Consider the following 13,577-nt stretch of genomic DNA (forward strand, 5'->3'; position numbering starts at 1 on the left):
CTGTATTAACAGCATTATTTTTATTCTAGCAAATGATGAATTGATGTTTACATATCATATAGTTAATTATTTTATTTAGTTATTTTTCTCTGAGTCTTTGTATTTAAATGAAGAAACTTCATAACCCCTATCTTTTTGTCTTTAGGGATGATTTTTTTACTCCTACTTTCTAGATTCAGAATGGAGATATTGTGATAGAAGGCAGTGTCACTGATATTAGCAAAACTAGAGTGGCCAACATTCATGTTAACAATGTAATATTCAGGGTTTGGCATAAAATAAGTTTACTTTAAAATGTACACTAAAAATACACAAGTTAAATACAGTGTGCTGAACTCTTTGTTGTTCTTTAGCAGTTGAGGTATATTATTATTTTCCTGATGAAACAAATGTATTATGATTATCAGATAATTGTCAAAAATACCTGATCTATATTCTGCAGTGTTGAGAATATTAGCTGCATTGGCACATCTGTTTGCTTGTATCTTAACAAAGAAATAAAATACTCTAGTATTCGGTATGGTGAAAAACCCTATCTGACACACCAGAGTGAACTCCAAATTATAATTCTCTGTTTTTCAAAGATGTAAATTTTGAAAACACTTTAAAAAACCTTCTACCAAGATGCTTGAGTTGAGGAAATGAGCCACTTCAACCTAATATAGCTGAACTAAATTTAAGACCTTCAGATAAGAAAAGCCTGAGACCCTTATGTTTTTGTGCAAATATTGATGCCACAGCATCCTTCTTAAAAATGAGAGAGAACATAAAGTCTGTGAGCCCGACTTATCCCTGTTCTGTTTCACTGTACTTGATTTCTCATAAAACTATAATTTTATTCCTTTGTATCAGCTGTCATTGCTATTATTTTGTTTCTTTAATTGTATACCTTCTTAATCTACATATTTTTAACTCGAAAAAATGTATTTCTCCCTTGCAGATCATCATCCCATTTGAAAACAAACCTGAAATTCATAAGGATCAGCCTTGTGCACTTTCCATTCAAAGTTCAGAGATGATTGCTACAAATACCAGATGCTCACCAAACTGCAGACATTCTGATCTAGAAGCCTTGTTTCAGAACTTCAAGGATTCAGAATTTTTCAGTAGAACTTTCACCACTTTTCCTAAGTCCCCCAAAAATTTTAATCTTTTACATCCAATCTTCCAGAGACACGCTCATGAACAAGATACCAAAATGCATGATGTTTATAAAGGTTATATCATCCCAGAATTGAATAAATACGCATTAAAGACATCTGCAGCTACTGATGTTTGGGCCGTGCATTTTTCCCAGTTTTGGATAGATTATGAAGGAATGAAAAGTGGGAAAGGCCGGCCAGTAAACTTTGTGGACTCGTTCCCGCTTTCACTTTGGATTTGCCAGCCAATAAGATTTGCAAAGTCACAAAAAGAGCTTGTATCCTGTAATCAAACAGCCTTGAACATTCCAAAAAGTGAATCTAGTGATCTCTCTAATAGATTGCAACGTAAGAAACTTCTAAAGGAGTATTACAGCAGTGAGACGGAGCCCTCGGCCAATGGCATTCAAATGTCTGAGACTTCAGGAGTGCTTTCTGAAAGCTCTTCCTCTGATGCAGATGTACATGTTCTTGTCCATGTTCAAAAACATGTAAGCGTGCAGATGAATCACTACCAGTATCTTTTTTTGCTGTTTCTCCATGAATCTCTTGTATTGCTGCTGGAAAACTTAAGGAAGGATGTAGAGGCAGTGACAGGAAAACCTGCAAAGCAAACAGATGTCTGCATTGGGATTCTACTGAAAAGTGCAGAAGTAGCCTTACTGCTCCATCCAGTGACTCAGGGAAACCCTTGTAAATCTCGTGGTGAGGAAGAAGGAAGTCCCATGGCATCAGAACTCTCCCCTGTGGGAAATGGGGAAACTCTTACTTCAGAGAGTAAATTAGTTGGTAGTAAGATAGTGGAAGCCGGTATTACTGGTTTTGGTTATGTAAATGACTGCAAGCCTCTGAATGCTGACGTTAATAAAGGAATTTTAATAGATCCTCTTTTGTTTAAATCAGACAGTAATACGGATTTTCAGAAAGCAATGTCATTTTCTGATGATGCATCAGATAAAGGTTTGGCAGATACAAGTGAAGGAGGAAGCAGTGGACTTTTTAGTAGAAGTGATTCAGAAGAGGTCTGTGGACCTCTAAGTGAGAAAAGTAGTTTGAATCCTAGGGATTCGGTGTCCATTCTAAATAAGAGAGAAGATTCTACTGAATTTTTCATTAATAAGGAGGATGACAGAAACATATTCTCAAATAAGTTAAATGAACAGGAAGGCACAACTGAAGGCTGTCCTAACCAAGTTGCTGACTTGGAAACAGAAACTGCCTTCGAATCTGAAGAGCTTGAAATCAACAAAGACAAAGTGGCTTCAGTTAAAATGCTTGCATCCCAGTCTTCTTCAAGGTATAGAAAATTAATACTAAAACAGTTTTCCTACTGTTTGAAAATATTTAGAAACCTTGTTGACCACAGACTTCTAGTACTTTCAGCAGCCAGGAAGGGAGCATCTTAAGAGTTGGACTCGACGGTCCTTCCAACTCAGGCTGTTCTGTGTTCTAATAGATGAAAATTTTTAAAGCATGTAAAAAGTTATGCAGTATCCAGCATTCAGTGAAAGTTAAAATGAAGTGTTAGTTAATTGATTTAAACTATTTACTTTTAGTTAAAATGTTAGGAAATATGTATTGAGAGAAGTATCGACATAAATACCTAGATGAATATATGTTTCTAAATTTACCTCTTCTTGCCAAAGGGTTATTGAAAAATCAGACTTTTTCATTTATATCTTGCTTGGTTTAGAGGAATTTTTAAAGTAACTTCTATGTATTATTTAATTTAAATAATAATTTCCTCATATCTTTATATTTTAAAAGTGCTAAGCCTAAGGAACGCTGCTCGTCCAACCTCCCTGCATTCTCTGTTTCTTACAAAAATATGAAGAGAAGTCCATCACAAGTCTCTCTGGATACCATCTCTATTGATAGTATGATGCTAGAGGATCATTTGATAGAGAGTGATGGAAGTGATAGTCAGAGCTTTCTGGAGAAAGGTAAGCAGGTTTAACAAATATTTTTAAGCAATACATGAAAATGTTTTTTGTTATTACAGTCATACTCAAAAGGATTCTAGTCCCGCAAATCCTGGATACTTTACAGGACTATTTCTGTTACCTTCATCAGTAATATCAAGTGTATTCACCATATATAATTTCAGGGGAAAGCAATAATGTGCTCTACTTAAGCAGGACTATTTAATTTTAACTCTGCTTAATTTTCCTCTCTTAAGGAAAGTAAGAGCATTGAAGTGCTGTGTTGCAAATCTGAATCAGGCAGAACTTGTTCCTTGCTATGCTTGAAAGCAACTGCTTTGGCTGCAATACTTACAGGTTGGAGCCTGAATCAGTGTTACACTTGAAGTGGTAAAGAAGCTTTCATTTTAGAAGTGGATGAAAAAGAAACGAGTTTTCACTAATGCTCACCATGCTAATTACCAGGCAGATAGGTAGTCTCCTTGCAGCTCATGCCTCAAGGAGTATTTCCCAAGTGTTGACTGTCTAATAGCAGGTATTTGTCCAATTTTTGCTCATCTGTGTATATACTGATCAAATAATTTTCCCATGTCAGGAAACAGAGTAAGAAAACTTTATTGCTACCTCTTTTTTGATAATTCTAATTTGCATAAGACTGGGGTTTTTTGTGTGTTGGATTTTTCTTCACTCTAGAGCAATAATGAGAAGACTGCTTCACTTGCAAGCCTGTTATATATTTGAATTGTAGGAGTATTCCTGCATATGCTTATGTGGGAGTATGCCATGAAATACATTTTCCTTTTTAAATAACCCTTATATGTATTTTTAGCTTGTTAAACTATTTAACTGCAGGTTAAATATCTATGCTTTCCAGTTGTCAAGGAGACAGGATCATGATTGCTCTAATGAACATGTATGTAGCTTACTTCTCTAAGCATACAAGCATCTGCTCTAAAGGCACTGTGCAGTATTTTAGATACACAACTTGGAATTTCTTTTTCTGGCTGGATCACATTTATATTATTTGATTTGGAAACTTAAAAAATACCTTCACAGTTTTTTTTAACAATGCATGTAGAGTGCTGTTTTGGTTTTGTCACTATATCCTGCTTTACTTTTGATTAGCATCTAGAACTTTGAACTCTCTATAAGAGGAATGGATTTGGCAGTTCAATCATAAATATTTATTTAATAAGCCACTCAACTCATGTTAAAAAATGAGTTAATGTGTGCATTCACTAACAGATACTGACTTTATTCATAATGTAGGAGTGGTTCAGATTATGCTGTGCTAACTTTGCATTTTTTCTGTTGTATATTTGGAAGGTATTACAGCCACAAACTATCAAAGCCCATCAGAAAATGTCCATGAAGGAGGCACAGTGATGGAAAATTGTGATGGGTCATCTCCAGATGCCTTGAGTGCTGCTTCAGAAAATGCCCATGAGACTATTGAAGAAATGGTAATATTATTGTATTTCATTAGACTACATTATTCTGTGAATTAAACCTTAAAGCACAACTAAAATGTCTCCTTTTAGAGGAGATTTTTCAAGTTATTAGAAAAATGAACCCGAAATAGTTGTAATGATGATGGATACACATCTTCTGATACCAAAGCTGACTTAAAACTGTCTTCTACTTATTTTTTAAAAATACTGCAACCCAGTACATAGAGAAAAAGGGCCGACTAATACTCAGATAGCCGAAGTTTAATAGCCTGTCCTAGCTTTTTAACCTGGTCTGATTCAACACTGCAAATGCTTGATTGTGCTTATGATATGCATAAAATTGAATGCAATTTTAGGAAATGTCAGATACCTGACATTTCAGGTATCACATAAGTCATGTGCTTCTCAGTCAGAGTAAGGAAGCTCTATCTCACTTCCATGGCTTTTCTAGCCAGTTCTGAATTGATGTCAGTGGGGTATAAATACAAGTGTCTGTGTTTGGAGAGGCTGTTAAGCAATCCGTTACGAAGCCAATGCGTAAAAAAGGAAAAGAATAAGGAAATCAGAAAATTTTTGCTTCTCTGTGAGCAGGGGTTTTGGATACAAAGGGTTGTTTTCCTTTTGTGATGAAAAAGCTTTAGACGTACCTTGCAAATAATAATCACTGTGAATTCATTTTATAATTTTATATTGTTTTATCTGGGTTTTGTTGACAGATGTCTGTTGTGGTTTTTCAAGTATTTGGTGTTAATGGTGAAATTGACATCAGAGGAGAAGACACAGAAATATGCTTACAGGTCAACCAAGTGATACCAAACCAACTAGGAAATATTGGTGTTCGACAATATCTGTGCAACAGAACTGTTGGTAAGAACTAACAATTCAGTGTGTTGAAATTGGAGGTGGAAACATTTGTTCTAGTAAATAAAAATGCAAACAGTTTTATGTTAGACTAGCATCCCTTTTATGCTAGTTTAGAACTCTGATTTCTTTCTTCATTGCCATACATTAAAAAGGAAGAATAAATTAATGGAGCTGTGTATGATCATCATGTGGGTAAAAAGGTGCATTGCATTGAATTCTGGTCATTAGTTTGCTTTTTTGAAAATGAAATAAGCTGCATTATGTGCTGGTTTTGGCTGGGGTAGAATTAATTGTCTTCATAGTGACTGGGGCTATGTTTTTGGATTGTGTTTTCTGTGTTAAGCTGTCTTTGTCTTAAGCCATGAGTTTTCTGGCTTTTACCCTTCCAGTTCTTTCCCTGATCCCACTGTTGGGGGAGTGAGAGGCTGTGTGGAGCCTGGCTGCTGGCAGGGTGGAACCACCACACATTGCATTGTGTTATTGTTTTGTGAAGATGGAACTCCTTATGACTCTAATAGTACTTTGCTTTATGTACCTTCCTTTGAAGGAATATTTCTTTTTTTCAAGATCAGTTTCTGTAGATTAAATGACACACACAGTTTAAACAGGCTTATAATATGTGGTTTAAGAAAATTTTTTACATTTCCTCTGTCAGGAAATATGAACTTTAAAGACAGACAACTGTTTTTAGTTTGCTTTGGGTTGGGTTTTTTTGTTTGTTTTGGTTTTTTGGGGGTTTTGTTGCTTGGTTGTTTTTGTTTTTTTTAAGCTTAATACGAAGAGTGTAGTTTCATGCCAAATACTTGCACAGCTAGATCAACCGGTGTCTTGTCAGAGCTGTTCTTGGGCATGAGTACAATATATACACACTTTGCCAGAAAAACCGAGTTCTCATGGATGAGGTGTTTTCCTTGGCATGATGCATTGGCGTGGCAACTCATGTCACAGTCTGCTTTGCTCCCCTCTGCCAGCCTTCTACATGGACTGCTGGATGTAAGGTCTGTTGTACTATAGGCTTTTTGGGGCAGATCCCTGATGCACCTGCTTCTGGTTCAGCTCCTTTCCAAGGAAATATCTATAGCAGCTGCTGGCTGCCATATTTTTATTCCAACCTTCTATCAGCATGGCTTTTGTTCAGGCGGTGCTTCAGCTTCAGAGGTGGTACAACCTCTGATCCCTTGGCTAGAGAACACATTTACTGGTAAGCTGAGCCACTGCCAGCAGCTGCTGCCTGAGCAGCTGTTGCATGATGTTGTAGTCAGGCATCTGAAGGCTAGGAAAAGGTCCAGCAGGGAGGACTCATGGCTGACCTTCAGTTCATACAGCAGGCAAATCGACTTCTGGTTATCTGCCATATCCTCTGTAAACACCGGAGGGAGTAAATAATATGAACATGCCACCTTCCTGCTCTTGTTTGTATCTGCAACTTGAGCCTCTGATAATGATAATGCTTCTCAGTTGATAATGAGAGGCTTGTGTACTGACTGTCTAATTATTTTGTGGATAGAAAGGGTATAACATGATTGGAATCTCCAAATACTTCCACTTTGTATCTCTTCCTTTCTCTTTCTGGCAGGTACCTGAATGGGTGAGCCAACAACACTTTTTTTGGTTTTTTATGCATTGCTGGTCACTCTATTCTGTAATGTACATCTCTCCACTGATCTTTTCTCTCCACTGTGATTTCTGTACTGTCAGGAATCTTCTGCTGCTGTTCCCTGTGTCCCATATTCATTCCTGTTAGAACTAAAAGAGAAAAAGTTTGGAAAAAGCTTGAGAATCAAAACAAAAGAGACTGTTTAAAAGAGTTAATGGTAACAAAATACAACCAAAAGAACAGGTGAGCAAATGTGTATGATAATATCCCAATAAAAGCAACCTCCCTCTTCAAGACCTTTAATAGAACTTTTTCAAGTGCTGCATTAACAATTGAAACCAGTAATCTGAGGAACCATGCAATGCAGTGAATACTCAAATTATAATTACAGTCTACAAGATGTTCTGGATGAAAATAACAATTTAAAAGCTAGTACACTGTTAATGCAGTAGATGTAAAATGGGAAGAATGTGCTAAAAGCTGGACTAAGTTGAGGGCTACATGGCAGCTGTGTAATTCCCTGCAGGGCTGGATGCAGGACTGCAACTTTATCTGATCTTGCCTGGCAGCAAAACCAAAAGAAGGAGGGATGGAGTATGGCAGAGGTATTGTGGGAGGGCTGTGCTTTTACTGAGATCTTACCATGCTGAACATGCTTCTTAGAAGGCAACAGCAGTTCACAGCAGCTTCCAAATTTTTTGACACATTTTTTTACTCCATCTTCCCTTGACTCTGCCCCTTTCAGGTATCTGCAAGATAACTAAAATTGACTCAAAGCTGACACTGAATGTGTGTTCTTTTCCTCTGCTCTTTTTCTGTATTTTGGATCCTTTCAGCAATGATGCAGGCATTCTTTTCAGGTGCAGAAATACTTAGGGCACCTACTACTTATTTCTTTATCTGTATGTGTGGGAAGTATATGTATCGTTGAGGGAAGCAAAGTTTCCTGAACCAGTTGCAGAGATTCATTGAATAGAGTGGTCATTGTTCTTCTGTCTAGAGAGTGTCCCTTCTTCTCCTGGGCTGCTGGTAGTTTATTCACTTTTGTCTGGACCGAGCCTAAAAAGGTAGTTGATACTTGCAGTATGGTTTTGGTTGGTTGCTTGGTTTTTGGGGTGGGTTTTTGTGGGGAAGGGGAATATGAAATTTAGCACTTCCTAAACATTGGAAAGATGGAAGGATGGAGTCGTGGCTGTCAGTGTTGTGGAAACGTCTATTCACAGAGGTAACAAAGGGAGAGATTCTGGTTCACAGCAGAGGCTGAAGATTCTCATGTTCATCTTGCCATTGGTCTTTGTCAGCCCAGATTGACAGTGTGTCCATCTACCCTGACTCTAGTGCCAGTAGATAAGTGCACAAGTCCTGACTCTGCTGCTGTGCCACATCATCCATGAACTGGTACACTATACAGGAAGAGGAACCCAATTAATATACAAATAGGAAAGCAAATCAGTTACGATGTCAAGCTGCTGTAGCTCTAGGCACTGTCTGTTGCATGATGAATTGACATAATTTGGTTGATTTTTCTTGAGTTTCTTTCTTGAGGTATCTTTCAACTTTCAATGCTTGTTTTTTCTGTTACTGTGATTGTGCTTCTTGTCATAGAGATAATTTCTGTAGGTCAGCCATCACAGTGATGACATGACTTGACAATCCCATGGGGTAACTATTTTATTCAAAAAATAGTTACTCCTCACTGCCCCCCCACCCCAATCTGGTTACCTTAAATTTTTAGTTCAGTTTAGTTTAGTTTATTATGGTTTTTAGAACTTTTTAGGTTGAATGTTGCAATTGTCCTTACTGATTAAAGATACTGAAATTAGCAAGAATGTGCCAGAGTTTTTTTAGCATTCAAGTCTATTGCCACTCAAGTAATACATATGTGGTCATACTCTCTATCTTACTGCATTGCTGTTTATGGTTCCTAAGTCAGGAAGTTCAGCCTTTCCAAGAAAATCCCTGCTCTCCTGAGAGAGTGAAGTGACTTTAATATATCTTTGAATTGAAATATAATGACTTAGTGGAAGTGTATGCAAAATAATTGGTTATCCATTGTCAAGGCACCAAGGAAACAATTTTTTTATTTTTTTTGTGGATAGTGATACTTCTGCATTGTCTTTTCTCTTGTCACAGTGAGGTACTAGCCCTTATATGTCCTCTTTATTTTTGTTCTTTGAAGTGCTATACTTAGAAATTTACTCTGAAGTTCTGTATTTGCAACACTGCCTTTTATTAATAATAACTCTATGGTACTTTTTGGAAAATCAGTTGGACAATGGAGGCAGAAATAATTATATCATAATTGATTTTCTGTACACTGCAAAATTGTAATGCAAATTTGTTTTCTTTTTGCAACAGGTTCTGACTGTAAATCTGTCGCTGGACCTGTTAATTCATCACCTGAGATTAGTCTGAGATGGGAAAGCGGGCCTAGTGCTGTTGTACATTCCCTGCTAGCTGTAAAAAATGGGTTTCTTCAGTGTCATGTGGAGAACTTCAGTGCTGAATTTCTAACATCTTCTCTCACAAACATTCAGCATTTTCTAGAAGATGAAACTGTCGCAGAAGTGATGCCTATGAAGATAAAAGTTTCTAATGCAAGGATTAATTTAAAAGTATGTTAACAATGAGATACTTGGCTGCTCTAAAAAAAAGTGTTCTTGTTTCTTTGATGATAAACTACTAATCTGGATACAGTTAACTTCAAAGAAACTGCTATCATACTCTGAAAGGTCTTTAGATAACACTAAAACAATTTTAAAATCTCTAGATTTGGTTAGCTCTGTGATATGCCTGGAGGGGAATTTTCTGCATGATCCAGCTATTTGTATGAATTAATATTTTATACTTTTTCCCCCCTCTCCCAAATCTTTCTTGTAGAGTGATGGTGTCTGGGAATTTTATATGTAAGGTTCTAGAGGCACAATGTCGGTTTTTCTGGTTAGGCTTTTTTGCTTAGCGAAGGATATGGTTTTCTAATTACAAACCATGTATTTTAAAGGTTATTTCTCTCTCTCTCCTAGTTGGAGGGTAGTTCTTGCAATGAAAGTTCTGTACAAAATAAGGAGAAAGGTTATGGAATTCCAGTACAAACCACTTGAACACAACCCGAATTTCATGTTCTTCTCCACCTAGAAACAGATACTGAACAGTGCAAGCATTTTTCAGCACCATATCTTAAAATAGTAACATTAAGAGGACACTTCTGCTCAAGTCTCCTAAGGGGACTTTCTTTCAGACATTTAAAGAAGATGGTGAGTTCTGTGCTGCACAACCACTGAATAGAAAGATAAGGACACTTTTTTGAGGGGTGTAGAACAGAAAAACAAATAAGCAAACATAAAGATAATTATTAAATTGCTTTGGACAGTAATAATCACCCATACAAACTTGGAACAAGGTGAGGATTGGAAGAGCAGCTCCAGTTCTACATCTGGGGCTAAGGTCTTGATTCTGCCAAGATCATTATTAACTGGAAAGGCAATTGTCATGTGTTCTACTCAGAATGCATCAGTATTCCTTCCCTCAGTGATACAGTGTCACCAGAGGACACAAGATAAAATGACGCAGTACAGCTTTGGTCACCATGAAGAGACTAATTTATTTTTTCTGACTCCAATCATTTATAGTTCTCAAAAGGTGCCAGTGGATTGGAAGGTGAACGTGCCACCTCTCCAACGACACTGGACAAACTACCAGTCTATCAAATTTTTCCGCCTCTATGAAAGAATGCAAAACAATAGGTTGTTTACAGAAAGTTGCGTGAGAAAGTTCTCTACAAGAATGTAAATTCAGAAGGCTTTAGAAAATCCTAAGAAATCAGGGCGACAATACAGCCCTTCCATCCCCTGAGGATCTTTGGGCACTCTTAGAGCTGTTCCTCCTCTACAGGATTAGGACAAGCATTTTCTGTAAGAGCTGTGAATCTGTTCCTCAGATTTCAGTGGATCGCAAACATGAATGCCCAAATGCAAATAGCAAAGTGTTTACACAGTCACTTGCATTTTAAACCAGGATTGTGCTGGTTTATTGGCAAGAAGGCAGACTTAAGCAAAATGTTCCTGAGAAAGCAGCTGTTTGAGATGGGGAATGTACAATAAACTGGCAACAAGATTCTACTTGGCAGCAAAAGCACCAAAGTGCTCACTCAGGAGTGCACACAAGTCATGGTGAAGTTACTCATGATGGTTGACAAACTGCAGATTTGACATAGAGATGATTCATTTCTATAGAGTTTTTGACTAGAGTGAGAAGATATGATTCAAATGTGTGCTGCATTGCCTATTCAATGCAGTATGTTCTTTTATTTCTTCTGCATGAGACTTCATGCAGTGTTTTCCATGGCAGGAGAGGAATTTGAGAAAGATTATTTTATTGTTTGCATTTTCTGCTGCAATCTCAATGCTGTTTCAAGAAGCTTTGGAAGCTATACCTCAACAGCTTTCTTGGTACATATTTAATGCTGATATGTATAGTTTCTGATTATACTGGCTGTGTTATTCTATTTGACAGGGATAATGAACTATAAAGACTTTATGGGGAGACCCCAAAGAAGTAATTTGTGAAGTTTATCTTCTGTTAAATACAGTAGTACAGCTAAACTGCAGCTGGTGTCATCCCAAACTAAATTCTGAAAAGACAAAATCTGCTCAAGAATGATAGCTGTACCCATTCAATCTTTAAATAGTTCAAGGGAAAATCAGACACTATATAGCACAGGCTTCTTATCTGTGACTTCGCTCCTGAGCTAACAAATGTCTTGAGTTGGGGTATAATCTTATTGAGATGTCTGTAAAAACACTTGGAAGTATTTTAGTTGGATTATATATTGAGTTCAGCAGACTTACTCCAGAGATAATTTTGAGCCTTTAAAATGATCCCTGGGGGGAAGAAAAAAGGGAGCCAAAGCTGAGTGGAGATTGCATTAGAAAATTCTGCTCTGAAACATCCCCTTTCAAGTTTCATTAAATGTACTTATATTTAAATAATCATCCTAATTATCTATTTTGATTTCCTTGTAAACTCATTTTTTATTATGTGTATTTTTTAGGATGACAGTCCACGTGAAAATCTTAAGGCATCTGAGCTGGTACCCATAAAACTGCATATTGACATACTCTGGATAGAAAGAAATGATGATGGCACTTTCCTCATTAGAGGTTTGTATGTTGCTGCACCTTGATATCTCAATTCAACAATCCTGTTGTTTTTTCTTGTGTGCATACTTGTGACTAATTATGAAAAGATAACTGGTGATAATTTGTGTAATCTGTGTTGCCATGTGCCATAATTCTAAGTGTAGTCACAAAAAGGAAGATTACCTTTTTGAATAGTGTATTGGCTGTGATAACCCACAGTTGGATCAACCTGGGAGAAATAAAAAATATGCTTATAATGTCATCAGGATATGCTTCATCAGTGCATATAACTTCATCATGATAAGTTTAGCGTTCCTTTGTTGCTACAAAGCAAACAAAAATTGCCTTTTTTACAGATTTCCAAGATGGTTGCTGTCTTTGTTGTTTTGTGTTGCAGGTAGTAGTATAAACTACAGTAAAACCATGATCCTGACTTCTTCCCTTGATGTACAACAGTATATTTTAACAGGTGTTTTATAGTGTACTTTAGTTACAAATGCTAGAAAGTTTCTTTAATGACAAGTAATTAAGGTTATTTTCTAATTTAAAAACTTGGTTCTGCAGGTTTATCTCGCTGTGTCTTTAAATGTAAATGCAGTCTTCAGAGGGACCTGGAGACAGTATGTTAATAGCAACATTATAAGTTCTCAAATTTCTGATTATTCAAAGTGCATATTCTGTGGTGATGATACAGGTTGGTATAAAAATGTGTTTATTTTCTTCAGGCTGGAAGTTACATATTGTTTCTTTCTTCCTCTAAAAGGTTATGAGTTTTAATTAAATTTTATTCTTAAATTTGATTTTGACAGGCAAATATCAACGTACTTTATATTATATTTGTTTTAGGTGGGTTTAATTTTGTACTGATAAGAATAAAGCTTAAAAAATTTTTGACAAAACCTCTGCACACTATTTCTGTAATACAGACAATCAAAAAGTAAATGATGTGTCAAAGATGAAGAATTCAGGCAGCACATTGCAGCAAGCAGTGGGATCTGTTGAATGTAAAACACAAGACCAAGCCACGCAAACTACTTGGGAAACACCCAGACTTTCTAAATCAAGCAGAGATTCATCTGACTTCTTTAAAAATGAGGTATAAAGAACTCATTTTGACTTCACTTATTCCCCTCAAAATTAGGTTGCAATCATTTTTAATCATAATTGTAAGGCTGTGATACAGTTCTGTTTAGAAATCTGTTTAAGATGGAGAATATGGATTGTGGATATTATGGTATGGTTCAGCAATTTAACAGAGCTTTCTAAATAGTGTAATAATACACTGCATGCTGACTCTTCTTTACATCAGAGGGAATTTTATAAGGGAGTTTTCTTTACCCCATCTCCCTCATTCCTGTACAACACAGCTGCCAAAGACAAGGGACTTAGCTGTTTGGTCAGATCCATACTGATCTATCAGTCATACGTAGATTTTGAATGGATGATGACAGAACCCACACAAA

General features: G+C 36.6%; 1 protein-coding gene across 3 annotated transcripts in view; it reads left to right on the top strand.

Annotated features, from left to right (window-relative positions):
- The window catches only part of BLTP3B (bridge-like lipid transfer protein family member 3B), a 47,765-nt gene that overhangs the window by 31,859 nt on the left and 2,329 nt on the right, over positions 1 to 13,577 (top strand). For 2 of the 3 annotated variants that reach the window (XM_068191636.1, XM_068191635.1), the window contains 7 exons: positions 941 to 2,439; positions 2,910 to 3,085; positions 4,391 to 4,527; positions 5,232 to 5,382; positions 9,335 to 9,591; positions 12,027 to 12,135; positions 13,041 to 13,210. In XM_068191636.1, coding sequence (XP_068047737.1) covers positions 941 to 2,439; positions 2,910 to 3,085; positions 4,391 to 4,527; positions 5,232 to 5,382; positions 9,335 to 9,591; positions 12,027 to 12,135; positions 13,041 to 13,210 — 2,499 coding nt within the window. Of the gene's footprint in view, positions 1 to 940; positions 2,440 to 2,909; positions 3,086 to 4,390; positions 4,528 to 5,231; positions 5,383 to 9,334; positions 9,592 to 12,026; positions 12,136 to 13,040; positions 13,211 to 13,577 lie in introns of those variants that run through there. The other variant, XM_068191637.1, reaches the window with a different exon arrangement.

Source organism: Anomalospiza imberbis, chromosome 5 (genome assembly GCF_031753505.1).
Source record: "Anomalospiza imberbis isolate Cuckoo-Finch-1a 21T00152 chromosome 5, ASM3175350v1, whole genome shotgun sequence".
NCBI classification, from domain to species: domain Eukaryota; kingdom Metazoa; phylum Chordata; class Aves; order Passeriformes; family Viduidae; genus Anomalospiza; species Anomalospiza imberbis.